The sequence below is a fragment of the Sus scrofa genome, chromosome 2, assembly GCF_000003025.6.
Source record: "Sus scrofa isolate TJ Tabasco breed Duroc chromosome 2, Sscrofa11.1, whole genome shotgun sequence".
Lineage (NCBI taxonomy): Eukaryota > Metazoa > Chordata > Mammalia > Artiodactyla > Suidae > Sus > Sus scrofa.
The window spans coordinates 11,678,458-11,694,654 of NC_010444.4; the positions used below are offsets into that span (position 1 = coordinate 11,678,458).

Below are 16,197 nucleotides of genomic sequence, written 5' to 3' on the forward strand. Positions count from 1 at the left end.
TGGTGCAACCACTATGGAGAACAGTATGGAGGTGTCTTAAATAACTAAATATAGAACCACCATATGATCCAGCAATCCCACCCCTGGGCATATATCCAGAGAAAACTATAATTCGAAAAAAAATAAATGCACCCCAATGAACAAACCAACTATACTACAAAGACTACAGTAACCAAAAAAAGCATGGTAGTGGCACACACATGAGTCAAAAATACAGGAACAGAAGCATGAGTCAGAAATAAACCACTCTTGGAGTTCCCATCGTGGCACAGTGGAAAGGAATCCAACTAGGAACCATGAAGTTGCAGGTTCAATCCCTGACCTCACTCAGTGGGTTAAGGATCCGGCATTGCCATGAGCCGTGGTGTAGGTTGCAGATGTGGCTTGGATCTTGTGTTGCTGTGGCTCTGGCATAGGCCAGCGGCTACAGCTCCAATTAGACCCCTAGCCTAGGAACCTCCATATGCTGCGGGTGTGGCCCTAAAGAGACAAAAGATGAAAAAAAAAAAAAAAGAAAGAAAGAAAGAAGAAAACCACATTTATATGGTCAAGTAATCTACAATGGAGACAAGAATATAAATTGGGAAAAGACATCCCTTTCAATAAATGGTGCTGGGAAAACTAAACCATCTAAGCTATATGCAGAAGAATCAAAATGGACTACTTTATCACAACATAGACAAAAATAACTTCAAAATGGATTAAAGACTTAAATGTAAGACCTGAAACCATAAAACTCCTAGAAGGAAATATACACAGTTCATTTTCTGACATCAACCTTAGCAGTATTTTGGGGGGGTATGTCTCCTTAGGCAAGGGAAACAAAAGCAAAAATGAACAAATGGGACAATAGCAAACTAAAAAGCTTTTGCACAGCAAAGAAAACTATTAACTAAATGAAAAGGTAGCCTATTAAATGGGAGAAGATATTTGCAAATGATATATCTGATAAGGAGTTAATATCCAAAACATACAAAGAACTCATCGCTCAACATCAAAAAAAGAACAACCTGATTTAAAAATGAGTGGAGGACCTGGATAGACACTTTTTCCAGAGCAAACATACAGGAGACAACGGGTACATGAAAAGATGTTCAACATCACTAATCATCAGGGAAATGCAAATCAAAACCACAGTGAGAGGAGTTCCCACTGTGGCACAGTGGGTTAGGAACTGGCATTGCTGCAGCTGCAGTGTAGCTTACAGCTGCAGCTTGGATTCCATCACCAGCCCAAGAACTTCCATTAGCCTCAGGTATGTCCGAAAAACGAAAAAAAAAAAAAAACAAAAAAACAAAAACAGAGAGACACCACCTCACACCTGGCAGAATGGCTAATAGAAAGGATAACATATAACAAATGTTGACAAAGACGTAGGAAAAAAAGAACCCTTGTGTACTGTCGGTGGGATTATACATTGGTGCAGCCACTATAGAAACAGTATGAAAGTTCCTTTAACAATTAAAAATAGAACTGCTATATGATCCAGCAATTTCACTTTTGAGTATTTATCCAAAGAAAACAAAAACACTAATTCAGAAAGATATATGCACTCCATGGAGGAGTTCCCGACGTGGCACAGTGGTTAACGAGTCTGACTAGGAACCATGAGGTTGCGGATTTGATCCCTGGCCTTGCTCATTGGGTTAAGGATCCAGCGTTGCCGTGAGCTGTGGTGTAGGTTGCAGACGCAGCTCAGATCCTGCATTGCTGTGGCTCTGGTGTAGGCCAGCTGCTACAGCTCTAATTAGACCCCTAGCCAGGGAACCTCCATAAGCCATGGGAGTGGCCCTAGAAAAGGCAAAAAGATGAAAAATTTTAAAAATAAAAAATTTTTTTAAATTTTAGAAAAAGAAATATATGCACTCCAATGTTCATTGCAGCATTATTTACAACAGCCAAGATATGGAAGCAATCTAGGTACCCATCAACAGACAAATGGATAAAGATGTGGTATACACACACAATGGAATATTGCCAGCCATAAAAAAATGAAATCTTGCCATTTGTGACAACCTAAATGGATCTAGAGGGCATTATGCTAAGTGAAAGACGTCAGACAGAGACAAATATCATCTGATCTCACTTATGCGTGAACTCTAAAAAAACGAAACGAAACAACAGGAACACAGACCTGATTTAAAAGATGATAGATGAGAAACAAACAGGTGGTTTCCAGAAGGAGAGGGGTGAAACAGGTCGGGGATTAAGAGATTCAAACTTCCAGAGTTCCTATCGTGGCGCCGGGAAAACAAATCCAACTAGGAACCATGAGGTTGCAGGTTCGATCCGTGGCCTCACTCAGTGGGTTAAGGCACCGGTATTGCCGTGAACTGTGGTGTAGGTCCCAGATTGGCTCAGATCTGGTGTTGCTGTGGCTGTGGTGTAGGCTGGCGGCTATAGCTCCAATTAGATCCCGGCCTGGGAACCTCCCTATGCCGTGGGTGCAGCCCTAAAAAGACAAGAAAAAATTTTCTTTAATTAAAAAAATATATATACAAACTTCCAGTTATATGATAAATAAGTCATGGGGATACGATACACTGCAGAAGGAATGTGGTCAATAGTATTGTAATAACTGTGTATAGGACCAGATGATTACTAGGCTTACGGTGGTAGTCACCTCATCACGTAAGCAAACATCCGGTCATTATACGGTACACCTGAAACTAACACAGCACCGTATGTCGCTATATATTTCAATCAAAATACTTTTTAATAAAAAATAAAACAAAGCAGTATGCAATTGTACTTGCCTTTAACCAGCCATACGACTGACCAATAACAGCTTCATGACTGAAAACAGCACACTGATAAAGAGGTGAACTAAATTCTTGTCTCCTCTTGTTCCTTTCCGCTGACAGCCTGTAGTTCTTTGAAAGAGCAAGAGCCTTCAGTCTTGCTCAGAAGTGCAAATGATTCTGAGGCTAAAGTGGAAAAGAAACAAACAAAACAAGCGTTATAGCCAAGAAAATAAAAAATGGAACTTAACAGTTTTAAATTTTATCTTGAAGACCCAACATGCAAAAACATACCACAACGGTTTCTTTTTTTCTTTTCTTTTTTGCCATTTCTTGGGCCACTCTCGAGGCATATGGAGGTTCCTAGACCAGGGGTCGAATCGGAGCTGTAGCTACCGGCCTACACCACAGCCACAGCAACGCGGGATCCGAGCCGCGTCTGCAACCTACACCACAGCTCACCGCAATGATGGATCCTTTGAGGCCAAGGATCGAACCTATGTCCTCCTGCATACTAGTCGGCTTCTTTACCACTAAGCCATGATGGGAACGGCCAAAAATCAGCTGTAGTTTACCCTGATATTGCTTAACCATACCCACTCTGTAAAATTGATTTTTTGCATTTTCTCATTAATCTCTGATTTAAAAAAAAAATTGTTGCCACTTCTAGTCACAGAAATCATATTCATCTTGGTAACTAAAATGTCCAAAACTAACAACAACAAAAATTCCATTCAAAAGTAAAGCCGCTCCCCTCTGCCTGCTCAACTATGCTCCAGACACAGGAGAGAAGTGAAAACAAAATGGAGGCAGGGAGGGGGGACCTCTGTTTCCTCACTTTTGCACATTTACCGTCACTTAGTCACTTTCTGACCTCTGACCCCATCGGGATGGCTGACTGCCATGGCACCCTTTATGGGTGTCCTCCTCTCCCCTGAAAAAAGGTAAGTTGGAGGCTTAACCCCCAGCACCTCGAAATGTGGCCATTCTTGGAGAAAGGACCTCTACAGGGGAAATCAAGTTAAAATGAGGTGATTAAGGTGGCCCTAGTCCAGGATGACTAGTGTCTTTACACAAGGGGGATGTCTGGACACAGACAAGCATAAAGGAAGAATAACATGAAGAGACACAGGAGAAGACGGCCGTCCACCAGCCAAGCAGAGGGGCTTGGGACAGGTCCTTCCTCATGGCCCTCAGAAGAAACCAACCCTGCTGACACCTCAATTTCACCCTCAAGCCTCCAGAACCGTGAGGCAATAAATTTCTACTGCTTAGTCTCCCTGTCTGGAGTACTCTGTTAAAGCACCCAATACCTGGGTGCTGACTTGGTCCAGGTATAATTTAAATACTCTTTCTCTCATGGCTTCTGTATGGAGTCTTCAGAGAACACACACATATACACACCCACAAACATCATACCCACAAAAATATACACATACACTTATATACACATACACAAACACACACACACACATTAATTGCAGAGGACATTTCGGTCCCCTTGATGCAGACAAATTCATCTCTGCTAAATGGTTGGCTGTTGCATAAAACTCTCCTTCTATGTACAGGCTCTGGCCATCCATCATTTCAGCTCTTCCAGCTTCTTTCTTCTGGCTTCTCTGGGGGGGTCCTATTGGACAGGACTTAAAAAAACCCTAAGCCCACACACTACACTGGGGTCCATGTCATCAATGGATACTTGGTAACTTCCCTCTGACCCCACAGGCTGCTTTGATCAGCCTTCAAATACAGAGTTTCCTGAGTCTGCGTGGAGACCAACCCCCTCCAAACCACAGAGGGCCCATATCAAGCTCTCTGAGTGATCTTGAAATGTCCCTCATTAAGCTTGATGGAGCCCCCAACCCCTAGCCACTGGGGTGGGAGGGGACGACTCACAATCTATCATCTCTGTCCAAAGAAATCTTTATTGTGGAGTTCCCATCATGGCGCAGTGGTTAACGAATCCGACTAGGAACCATGAGGTTGCGGGTTCGGTCCCTGCCCTTGCTCAGTGGGTTAACGATCCGGCGTTGCTGTGAGTTGTGGTGTAGGTTGCAGACGCGGCTCGGATCCCTGCGTTGCTGTGGCTCTGGTGTAGGCCAGTGGCTACAGCTCCGATTCGACCCCTAGCCTGGGAACCTCCATATGCTGCAGGAGCGGCCCAAAGAAATAGCAAAAAGACCAAAAAAAAAAAAAAAGAAAGAAATCTTTATTGTCATCACCAGTCTCCATGTCCCTTCTTAATTTTTTATTCATTTATTTATTTTTAGGGCCACACCTGCAGCATATGTAAATTCCCAAGCTAGGGGTTGAATCGGAGGTGCAGATGCCAACTACACCACAGCCACAGCAACTCAGGATCCGAGCCTACACCACAGCTCTCGGCAACACCAGATCCTTAACCCACAAGTAAGACCAGGGCTCGAACCCGCATCCTCATGGATACTAGTCCAGTTCATTACTGGTGAGCCACAACAGGAACTCCCTCTTTCCTTCATTTTTTTCAGTGTATTTTACAGTCTGGAGGAGAGTGGATAGCTAAGAACAGCAATGCCAGTTCCTACCAGCTCTTTTATAGGTCCAGTCTAAGAGGTCCAGCACCTCACATTGGGATATGGGGATTACCACACCCCTTGGGGCCTCAGCAAAACTTAGGCAGAAGCAACCCTACTTTCAAATCCTGTTATAAACATAACATCAGATATGGGTTTTTCACCTTTCTATTGGCAAAGCTCTTAAAAGAAGTTTAATATTTTTCCTCAGAAAGGATGTAGATAAATTGGCACTCTGATACACTGTGGGGCTTTTTTGTTCGGGTTTTTTTTTTTTCTTTTCTTTTTTTTTTTTTTTTTTACAGCCACACCTACAGCATATGGGAGTTCCCAGCTATGGGTGGAATAGAAACTGCAGCTGCTGGCCTACACCACAGCCACAGCAATGTCAGATCTGAACCGCATCTGTGAACTACACCACAGTTTGTGGCAACATGGAATCCTTAACCCACTGAGCAAGGCCAGAGATCAAACCCGTATCCTCACACACTATGTCGAGTTCTTAACTCGCTGTGATGGGAACTCCTCATTGTTGATAAAGGCCAATTTGGACATAACTGTCTGTATGAAGCAAAATGGTTTTAAATGAACATCCCTTTGATCCAATCATCTTCCTTCGGAATTTCCCCAAAAGAAATACCAAAACACTACCAAAACAGCATGTATGAGGATGTGGATCACAGCATGGTCTATAATAACAGATGTGTAAATAACTTGACTGAGGAGTTCCCATCGTGGCCCAGCGGTTAATGAATCCGACTAGGAACCATGAGGTTTCGGGTTCGATCCCTGGCCTCGCTCAGTGGGTTAAGGATCCAGCATTGCTGTGAGCTGTGGTGTAGGTCGCAGACACGGCTCGGATCTGGCATTGCTGCAGCTCTGGCATAGGCCAGCGGCTGTAGCTCCGATTGGACCCCTAGCCTGGGAACCTCCATATGCTTCGAGTGCGGCCCTGAAAAGACAAAATAAAATAAAATAACTTGACTAAGCCACACAGGGAATCATTTTTTATGGTGAAACTGTTCCCAGGAATACCGTGGTTCTTGTCTGTGAATGCCAACACAAAAGCAGAAGCAAGAGTTGGCATTGTTCCTTCTTCTTGGTCAAATAACTAGGAGTTGATCCATTCTTTGTGCCTGTTGACTTACTCCAAGAGAAATACAAAAAATAGTTCTCTTGCAAAACCTTAGTAACCCCACAAGTTGGGATTAACTCTAGCATTAACGCTCTGGAATATGGGTAGACACATTAATTTTTCTAATGACAGTAGGTAGACACTCAATAGATACTTGTGAATTGAATGAAGATCTCCCAATGCCTCATTTCCACCATAATCATCCATTACAAAAAGGATTCTAGATGGCGAACAAGCACGTGAAAAATTGCTCAACATCACTGATTATTAGAGAAATGCAAATCAAAACTACCACGATACCACCTCACACCAGTCAGAATGGCCATCATTAGTAAATCCACAAATAACAAATGCTGGAGAGGGTGTGGAGAAAAGGGAACCCTCCTGCACTGTTGGTGGGAATGTAAGCTGGTACAACCACTGTGGAGAATAGTATGGAGGTACCTTAGAAATCTATACATAGAACTACCATATATCCCCACAATCCCACTCTTGGGCATATATCTGGACAAAGCTTTCCTTGAAAAAGACACATGCACCCATATGTTCATTGCAGCACTATTCACAATAGCCAAGACATGGAAACGACCCAAATGTCCATCGACAGCCAATTGGATTAGGAAGCTGTGGTATGTATATACAATGGAATACTACTCAGCCATTAAAAAAGAATGAAATAATGCCATTTGCAGCAACATGGATAGAACTAGAGACTCTCATCCTGAGTGAAGTAAGTCAGAAAGAGAAAGACAAATACCATATGATTTCACTTATATCTGGAATCTGATATATGGCACAAATGAACCTTTCCACAGAAAAGAAAATCCTGGACACGGGAACAGACTTGTGGTTGAAAAGGGGGAGGGGGAGGGAGTGGGATGGACTGGGAATTTTAGGGTAATATTGCAAACTATTGCCTTTGGAATGGATTCACAATGAGATCCTGCTGTATAGCACAGGGAACTATATCTAGTCACTTACGATGGAGCATGATGTGAGAAACAGAACATATATGTATGTGTGACCGGGTCACCTTGCTATACAGTAGAAAACTGACAGAACACCGTAAACCAGCTATAATGGAAAAAAAAAAAACTTAAATTTAAAAAAAAAAGGATTCTAGGAGCTCCCTCCTGACACAGCAGGTTAAGGATCTGGCATTGTCACTGATGTGGCTCTGGTAGGTGCTGCGGCACAAGTCTGCTGCTGGCCCAGGAATGTCAAATGCTATGGTGCAGCTAAAAAAATAATAAAGTATTCTAAAAGGATAGTCATGGGTATTTGAAAGCCCTTTCTAAGTAGCAGGGATTTTCACTTCAATGTGTTCATCATTATTATTGTATTAGAGTACACCATTTTCCGTTATGGAAAAAAACTATGGTACCATTGCCCTTTATGGAGTTCCTGTTGTGGCGCAGTGGAAGCAAACCCGACTAGGAACCATGAGGTTGCAGGTTCAATTCCTGGCCTTGCTCAGTGGGTTAAGGATCCGGCATTGCCATCAGCTGTGGTGTAGGTCACAGATGCAGCTTGGATCTGGCGTTGCTGTGGCTATGATGTAGGCCAGCAGCTATAGCTCCAATTCAACCCCTAGCCTGGGAACTCCCATATGCCACAGGTGTGGCCCTAAAAAGACAAAAAAAAAAATGCTCTACACTATATGGAAGCTAGGTTGATTTTTTTTTAAAAGTTAATGTTAACTAGCCCTGTGAGAAGGTCCTGTGTGCTTCCTGAAGTGAGGAGATTGAATGGTCATTTATTACATTATGATATTGTGATTAGAATCTGATAAAAAACACAATCTTTTTATTAAAATGAGAGTGCATACACACATATACATACGTGTGTGTGTGTGCCATTTAAGTCAACAATCATATCTGGGACTTGGCTACAGGTTTCTGCTATCTCTTGATTTTAAAATGAGAAGATTAAAAACTGAGATGCGAGATAACTTTTAAATGGATGGAAAAAAATAAGTCCCAATGGATATAGGCCTGGATAATTCAGAGACAATGCCTTGTAACTATACCCTACTTTTAAATTTTCAAATTACTCACAGAGAACCGATTGCCAAACTTGATTAGGCATTAGCATCACCCATGGGGCTAGTTCACAAGAGGAATTCCTGAACCCCACCTTTAGAGTTTCTTCTAAAATAGGAACAAGATATTTACCTTTTTGTTATAGTTGATTTATAATGTTATGACAATTTCTGTTGCACAACAAAGTGACCCAATCATACATATGTATGTATGTATGTATGCATGTATATATATATACATTCTTTTCTTACACAAGTCAAAATGGCCATCATTGATAAGTCTACAAATAAGAAATGCTGGACTGGGTGTGTAGAGAAGGGAACCCTCCTACACTGTTGGTGAGAGTGCAAATTGGTACAACTGCTATGGAAATCAGTATGGAGGTGCCTCTGAAAACTAAATATAGAACTACCATATAATCCAGCAATCCCACTCCTGGGCATATATCCAGACAAAACTCTAATTCAAAAGATACATGCACCTTATGTTCATTGCAGGACTATTCACAATAGCCAAGACATGGAAACAACCTAAATGTCCATCAAGAGATGAATGGGGGAGTTCCCGTCGTGGCTCAGTGGTTAACGAATCTGACTAGGAACCATGAGGTTGCGGGTTCGATCCCTGGCCTTGCTCAGTGGGCTAAGGATCTGGCGTTGCCCTGAGCTGTGGTGTAGGTTGCAAACACGGCTTGGATCTGGTGTTGCTGTGGCTCTGGTGGAGGCCAGCAGCTACAGCTCCGCTTAGACCCCTAGCCTGGGAACCTCCATATGCCTCGGGTGAGGCCCTAGAAAAGGCAAAAAGACAAAAAAAAATAAATAAAAATTAAAAAAAAAAAGAGAGATGAATGGATATGGAACATATATACAATGGAATACTACACAGCCATAAAAAAGTATAAAATCATGCCATTTGCAGCAACATGGGTGCAACTAGAGATTCTCATACTAAGTGACATAAGAAACAGAAAGACAAATACCAGATATTTTTCACAAAGTCCTCAGAAAAGTCTGAAGACTATATTTTGGGAGGTGTTAGCAAACTCATTCTGATAAAAGTTAATTTCATCAAGGTTCTTATCCCTACTTTGCATCATACCAGCTCTATAGCAAATCATTTAATCCCTCAACTTCAGCTTTCCACAAATAACTAACACTGAACTATCAGAAGAGAAGTGTAAATAAAGCTCTGTAAGAAATCACAGGAGGGAAACCCCTTTTTCCATGATCAGGGAAGACCTCAGGTCCCTCCTTCAATTTCTCACAATCCTTTATTTATATTTCTCATATCTCAACAGTAGATATTTGTAACTCAACATACCATATCTACATGAATTCATAAAGAACAGGATCACTGGTTTTTCAGATTTGTATCCTCCACTGTACTTAACTCTTATAAGGAAAAAAAATAGAAATTATAGTTACTATTTAAATGTAGAACTCAGAGTTAATTTTTAGTTCTTTTAAAATAAACAATGAGGGAGAAATTTTAGGGCACCAAAAGAATTAGAGACCAAAAATTAATTATACTACAGTTTTACTCCCCATCCCAAACACTATTATACAGTATTCACTTTGAGATTTTTAAATAGCTGAGCACATCTGAATCTCCCACCTTTGGTGGAAGGGAGGAGGAACACAGAAGAGCTACCCAGAATCTGACACAGGCTGAGGAAGAAGAGGCAGTTTAACCCTTAGAGAACTGCTTCTGGTATAGAAAATAATTGGCTATAATAAAATCCAGTTACTCTTCTGATACAGATTCAGTGTGTAAATAATCAAGAAGCGCAAAAAACTAGACAGGGAGAGTTCTCCCAGTAGCTTTGCAAGATGACAGGCTTTATTTGCTGCCATTTATGAAATTAATCCCTGGACAAAGACCACGCACAGATTTAGCTTGATTTAACTACAAGAGACCTCAGCCTCAGTTGGTAATCCCATTTGTGTCCTAAACGCTTGGGGAAAGAGCCTCTTTTATTCTAAATGTTAAAAAGCTTCAGGCCCATAAAAATGATTTCCCCAACATTCTCCCAGAATAATCATACCTTTTTACATTTCCACTCGATATCGAGTTGTAACATTGTCCATTCACTGGGGTCTCTAGAGTCACAAGCCTGTGCTCAAATTCTGATTGTACGGTTTTCCTGCTGTGTGACCCTGAGAAAGTTAAATTCTTTGACCCTCGGGATGGAATCTGCCAAGTGGATGTAATGACTTAGCGCACGGATTTGTTGGGAGGCCTGAAAGCAAGAATGAGGTAGTCGGTGCCGTAAACACTGCAAGCGCCCAGTAAATGTGAAGGCAATGATGACGGTATTTTCTAGGTTACGGTTGCGGGTAGAGAAGTGGCGGAAGGTAGTGAACTGTTCAGTCTGCCATTTGAACTCCTGCTTTCTCAGCTAATACCCCGCGGAGGAAACTCGCCACCCTGCCGCCTCCATCTGGGGAGAGACCCCTGACTGGATGGAGAGCCGAGATAGCCCGGGCGTGACCCCAGTCACCAGGCCGGAACCCAAGGCCAGAGTCTCTATCTTCGTCCGTTTCCACCCGGGACTCTCTGCTGGGTGGACCGGTGCGAACGCAACTTCCGGCCAGAGCCGTTTCCGGCGCGGTTGCAGAACGCCGCTCTGGTTCCCTGGGTCGAAGTGAGCGCCGCGGTCGCCGTGGGGAGCTTGGCGTGGTCGCACGCGTGTTATCATGTGGCGGCTGCTGGCTCGCGCCTGCGCGCCCCTCTTGCGAGCGCCTTTGTCAGGTCAGAAGTCCCGTGGTCCCTCTAGGCCTTGCCTCCCGCCCGCACCCTCCGCCCCATTCGTGTATTCTCGTACAAAGACTTTTCACGCACTGGAGCACCGGGAGGGCACTGCCGCCTCTCTCGCCTAAGATTCTTGCAAAATGGTCCCAGCCTTCGCGCAACCTGGAGTTGGCGCCCAGCGTCCCCAGTTGTTCTCTTTTGGGGGACCAGAGCCTGTGAGCCACTTTAATGGAATCCGCGTCCCAAACCCACGAGACACCCCAGTCCGAAGCATCTTTGACCCAGAGTGTACCGGGCCCTGGCTTTGTGGCCTTGGTCATTTAACTTGATCTGTCGTTGTAGATTCTTGGGCAGCCCCGTCCGCCACTGCTGGCTTCAAGACGCTGCTCCCGGTGCCAACTTTTGAAGGTGAGAGCTTATCTGTTTTCAAGTTCGTAAGCCTTTTTAGTGATGGAACCCAGCTGAGGGTAGGTGAAGAAAGGGAGTGTTCAGAGTTCTCTCGTGGTTCAGCGGGTTAAGGATCCGGCATTGTCACTGCTGTGGCTCTGGTTACAGCTGTGGCACAGGTTCGATCTCTGGCCCACGAATTTCCACATACTGTGGGTGTGGCCAAAAAAAAAAAAAAAATAGTGTTCTTGTGCCCCTTCTCCCAGTCACCAATTCAGTAAATATGTATTAAGAGCCTGCTACATTCCAGGAGTGTTCTAAACGCTTCTAGAACAAAAGAGACCCCCCACCCCCACCCCGCAAAGGCCCCTGCTTTTAAGGAGCAAATGTTTAATGGAATTTCTCCCCAATAGTATTTTACTGGTGAGTGGCCCACAGCCTACCTCTCAGCTAGAGCTAATTGGCTTCAAATTTAGACTTACGTTTTTTTTCCAAATGAGGTTACATATATGCATTCATTAACAGCATTAAAAGAAAAGCATTTGTTTAAAAAAAAAAAAAAGGCAATTGTTAATATAACAGTTAAGGTAAGCCCCCATTTGGTAAATCTGACTCTTTCTCTTTCTTTTCTTTCCTCTTTTTCTCTCTCGGCTGCACCCATGGCATATAGAGGTTCCCCTGGCAAAAGACTGAATCTGAGCTGCAGTTAATCCTTAGCCCACTGTGCTGGGAGCAAACCTGCACTGCCACAGAGTGGATCTTTAACCCACCATTGCCACTGTGGAAACTCTGGGGGGTTTAGGTTTTTTTGTTTTTGTTTTTGTTTTTTTAAATATAGGAAATCTCAAGAAAATGAAAGGAGCCTGGTTCTCTGAGGGCCTTATCTTCTACATATAATTGTGAAACTACTACAAGCACTGGAGTACATATGAGCTTGGAGGCAGGGGAAAGCATTACTAAGTTCTCTGTAGCTCTCATATAGAAGTAACAGGTGCAGTTTCTGTAGCTTTAAGGTCTCTTGTTTTATACTTGACTCCATCAAAGAGCCATGATTGTTTACTATAGCAATGCTTTAAATGACTTACAAGTTACCTTTTTTTTTCCGTATTGTCAAATTGCCAGACATGATAAAGACAGAGCATGTCTGGCCTACCTTTCAGCCCACCTGCCTTTACCCAGCTGCTGCATATCGTGCAGGTCTCAACATGAAAAGCCTCTGAATATATAAGGGAAAAAGCACTGATTGAGTACTAGGTTGGACATTCCTGGTAAGAATGTGGCAGAACTGGAGAACTTAGATTATTTTCATGTACAGTAGGAGTGTTCTTTCCTCTACCTCCATGATATTCAAAGAGGCAGTGTGATAGTTTTTTTTCTTAAGTCTTGTACTGTCTGGCCCTGCTGTTTTAACTGGATGGCCCAGACCAAATTACTAAACTTCTCTCAGCCTGAAGTTCCACTTTTATAAGATGGAGATTAAAAATACTACCTGCCAAGAGTTCCCATCGTGATTCACGGAACCGAATCTTACTAGCATCCATGAGGACACAGGGAATCCCTGGCCTTGCTCAGTGGGTTAAGAATCTGGCATTGCTATGAGCTGTGGTATAGGTGACAGATGCAGCTCACATCTCTCATTCCTGTGGCTGTGGTGTAGGCCAGCAGCTGTAGCTCCAATTCAACCCCTAGCCTAGGAAACTCCATGTGCCATGGGTGCGGCCCTAAAAAGCAAATAAATAAAATAAAAATAAAAATACTATCTGCCTGGAGTTCCCACTGTGGCATGGTGGGTTAAGAATCCAACTGCAGTGGCTTGGATCACTATGGAAGTGTGGGTTCCATCCCTGGCCCAGCACAGTGGGTCAAAAGATCTGGCATTGCCACAGCTGCAGCTCAGATTCAGTCCCTGGCCCGGAACTTCCATATACCATGGGTGCAGCCATTTAAAAAAAAAATACTACCTGCCTAATGTTTCTTGATCTGGCTAAATTATGTGGGTGTGTTTAACGGTGGTCATTTTGTGATAATTAACAATTTTTTTAATTAAAAAGGAAGTCCTAAAATAGTACCAAGGTTCTAAAGTTGTTTTAAAGATTAGATGAGATAATGCACATAAAGCAGCTCATTCCAGCACTTTGTACAGTCACCAAAAAAAAAAAAAAAGTTACCTAATGTTATTTTGTGAGTCTCATATCTCTATTCCTTCCTTTTTTTAGCATCAGGCACAGAGGAGGCATTTAATAAAAGAGTTTTTGTTTGAAGATTAAAACTTTGCTATCTTACAAGGCTCAAAAATGTTTGCATCTACCACTGTCATAGCCAAAAGATTCCAGTGTCAGTGAAAGAGTCCACAAGATAATCTGACACATTTTTGGAATTGCTGAATGGTAACTTTAAGACTTTGACCTGATTGTCATCCATCTTCTAGGAAGAAAATGAATCCCGCGAGATGTGTAGTTTGACTTATTCTTGGTCTATTCTCCTTTTAGATGTTGCCATTCCTGAAAAGCCGAAGCTTAGATTTGTTGAAAGGGTACCACTTGTGCCGAAAGTGAGAAGAGAACGTAAAAACCTGAGTGACATACGGGGACCTTCCACTGAAGCCACTGAGTTCACAGAAGGCCGCTTTGCAATCTTGGTGAGTTCAGGGTCAGGCGGCTACAGGATTGAAACCAGGGATTAAAAAAAGACTCATTGAGTTCATCTTAGTCTCTTCCTCCACAGGTTTTATTAGAACTGCCACCAGTTGCTCTTTGAACTGATATGCAGTACCCAACAAACGTTTGAGTTATAAATGGTTTCTGTTTTATATGATATATAACATAATGTAATAATGAAAATAATGTAAAAACAGGGGAAGGAAGAGGCCACCTAATGATCATAATAATAATAATAATACCCCATAAGCAGACCGTGAGATCTAAGCCTCTGGGCAAAATAAAACTGCCCATGATTCAGTATGTGGGACAGTATGTAGTATGTTTCCTTACTCATCAGGTAGTTTCTGTGAAGGCTTGATGTCAGTAGCTACACATACGGCTGTGGACCAGGATTTATCTTCCATCAGGCAGCCAGAGTGGTGTTTTAAAGTCCCCTCCCGCAGCCTGCACAAGAGCCTGCCATCCTCTCACAATATCAGTCCGTTCCATTCCCTCTACTCCAGCCTCACCGGCTTCTGCGCAGACTCACCAAGCCAGTTGCTGCACCAAAACCTTCACCTGTGCCTGAAACACTCAGATCTGTTTTCCTTTGGCTGGTTCGTGCCATTCTGGCCTCAGCTATAAATGTCACCTCCTCAAAGGAGTCTTCTCTGGCTGTCCAATGAAGCAAGTCCACTCTTGTTCCCATCTACCACTGAGGCTTTTCCTCCATGGCACTTATGAAACTTAGGTCAGTTTTACTTTCATGTGTATCAGTGACGGCACAGATACCATGAGAGACACGAGAGTAGAGGCCACGAAGGCAGCCTCAATCCCGTGTGTTTCTGTTTCTTCCATTTACCTTTAGGCGCTGGGTGGCGGTTACCTCCACTGGGGGCATTTTGAAATGATGCGCCTGACAATCAACCGCTCTATGGACCCCAAGAACATGTTTGCCTTGTGGCGAGTACCAGCCCCTTTCAAGCCCATCACCCGCAAGGGCATGGGACAGCGGATGGGGGGCGGCAAAGGTGCCATCGATCACTACGTGACTCCTGTGAAGGCCGGCCGCCTCATCGTAGAGATGGGCGGGCGTTGTGAATTCAAAGAGGTACAAGGTTTCCTCGACCTAGTTGCCCACAAGTTGCCCTTCCCCGCGAAGGCTGTGAGCCGTGAGACTCTAGAAAAGATGCGGAAAGATCAAGAGGAACGAGAACGGAACAACCAAAACCCCTGGACCTTTGAGCGCATCGCCACTGCCAACATGCTGGGGATACGGAAGGTGCTGAGCCCCTACGACCTGACCTACAAGGGGCGGTACTGGGGCAAGTTCTACACGCCTGAGCGTGTGTAGTGAGGACATGACGAGGACAGATACACAGGCTAAGAGAGGGAATCTACCTCTTTATTCCTCTCAGCCAGTCCTTAAAGTCTCTGGGTAGCTCTGATGTCATAACCAAGGAGCAGCATATGATAGATGTTTTCTGAAAAACTGTACATTATCTGTCGTTTTTATTATTAAAGTACATTATATTTATGTTAAAGTTTGAGTATCACCTCAAGATATACCTCTCGGAGTTCCCGTCGTGGTGCAGCAGAAATGAATCCAACTAGGAACCATGAAGTTGTGGGTTCAGTCCCTGGCCTTGCTCAGTGGGTTAAGGATCCGGTGTTGCCATAAGTTGTGATGTAGGTCACAGATGCAGCTCAGATCTGGCGATGCTGTGGCATACGCCAGCAGCTGTAGTTCCAATTAGACCCCTAGCCTGGGAACCTCCATATGCCGTGGGTGTGGCCCTAAAAATAAATAATTTGACAAAAAAGATATACCTCTCATTGGTCACTCAGTCCCTTAAATGATTAAGGACCAGGCCTGATGGACTTTGAGAAGCCCTGGTTCTCCCCAGCTAGAAGATGTATGTCTTCAAGGCTGAAGCAAACGTTTGCATC

General features: G+C 43.5%; 1 protein-coding gene across 1 annotated transcript; it reads left to right on the top strand.

Moving 5' to 3' along the window:
• MRPL16 (mitochondrial ribosomal protein L16) lies at positions 11,054–15,791 on the top strand. Its single transcript, NM_001244967.1, is given in 4 exon segments — positions 11,054–11,221; positions 11,564–11,629; positions 14,098–14,246; positions 15,116–15,791. Coding segments are annotated over 4 exon segments (756 nt in total). The 5' UTR covers positions 11,054–11,166; the 3' UTR covers positions 15,602–15,791.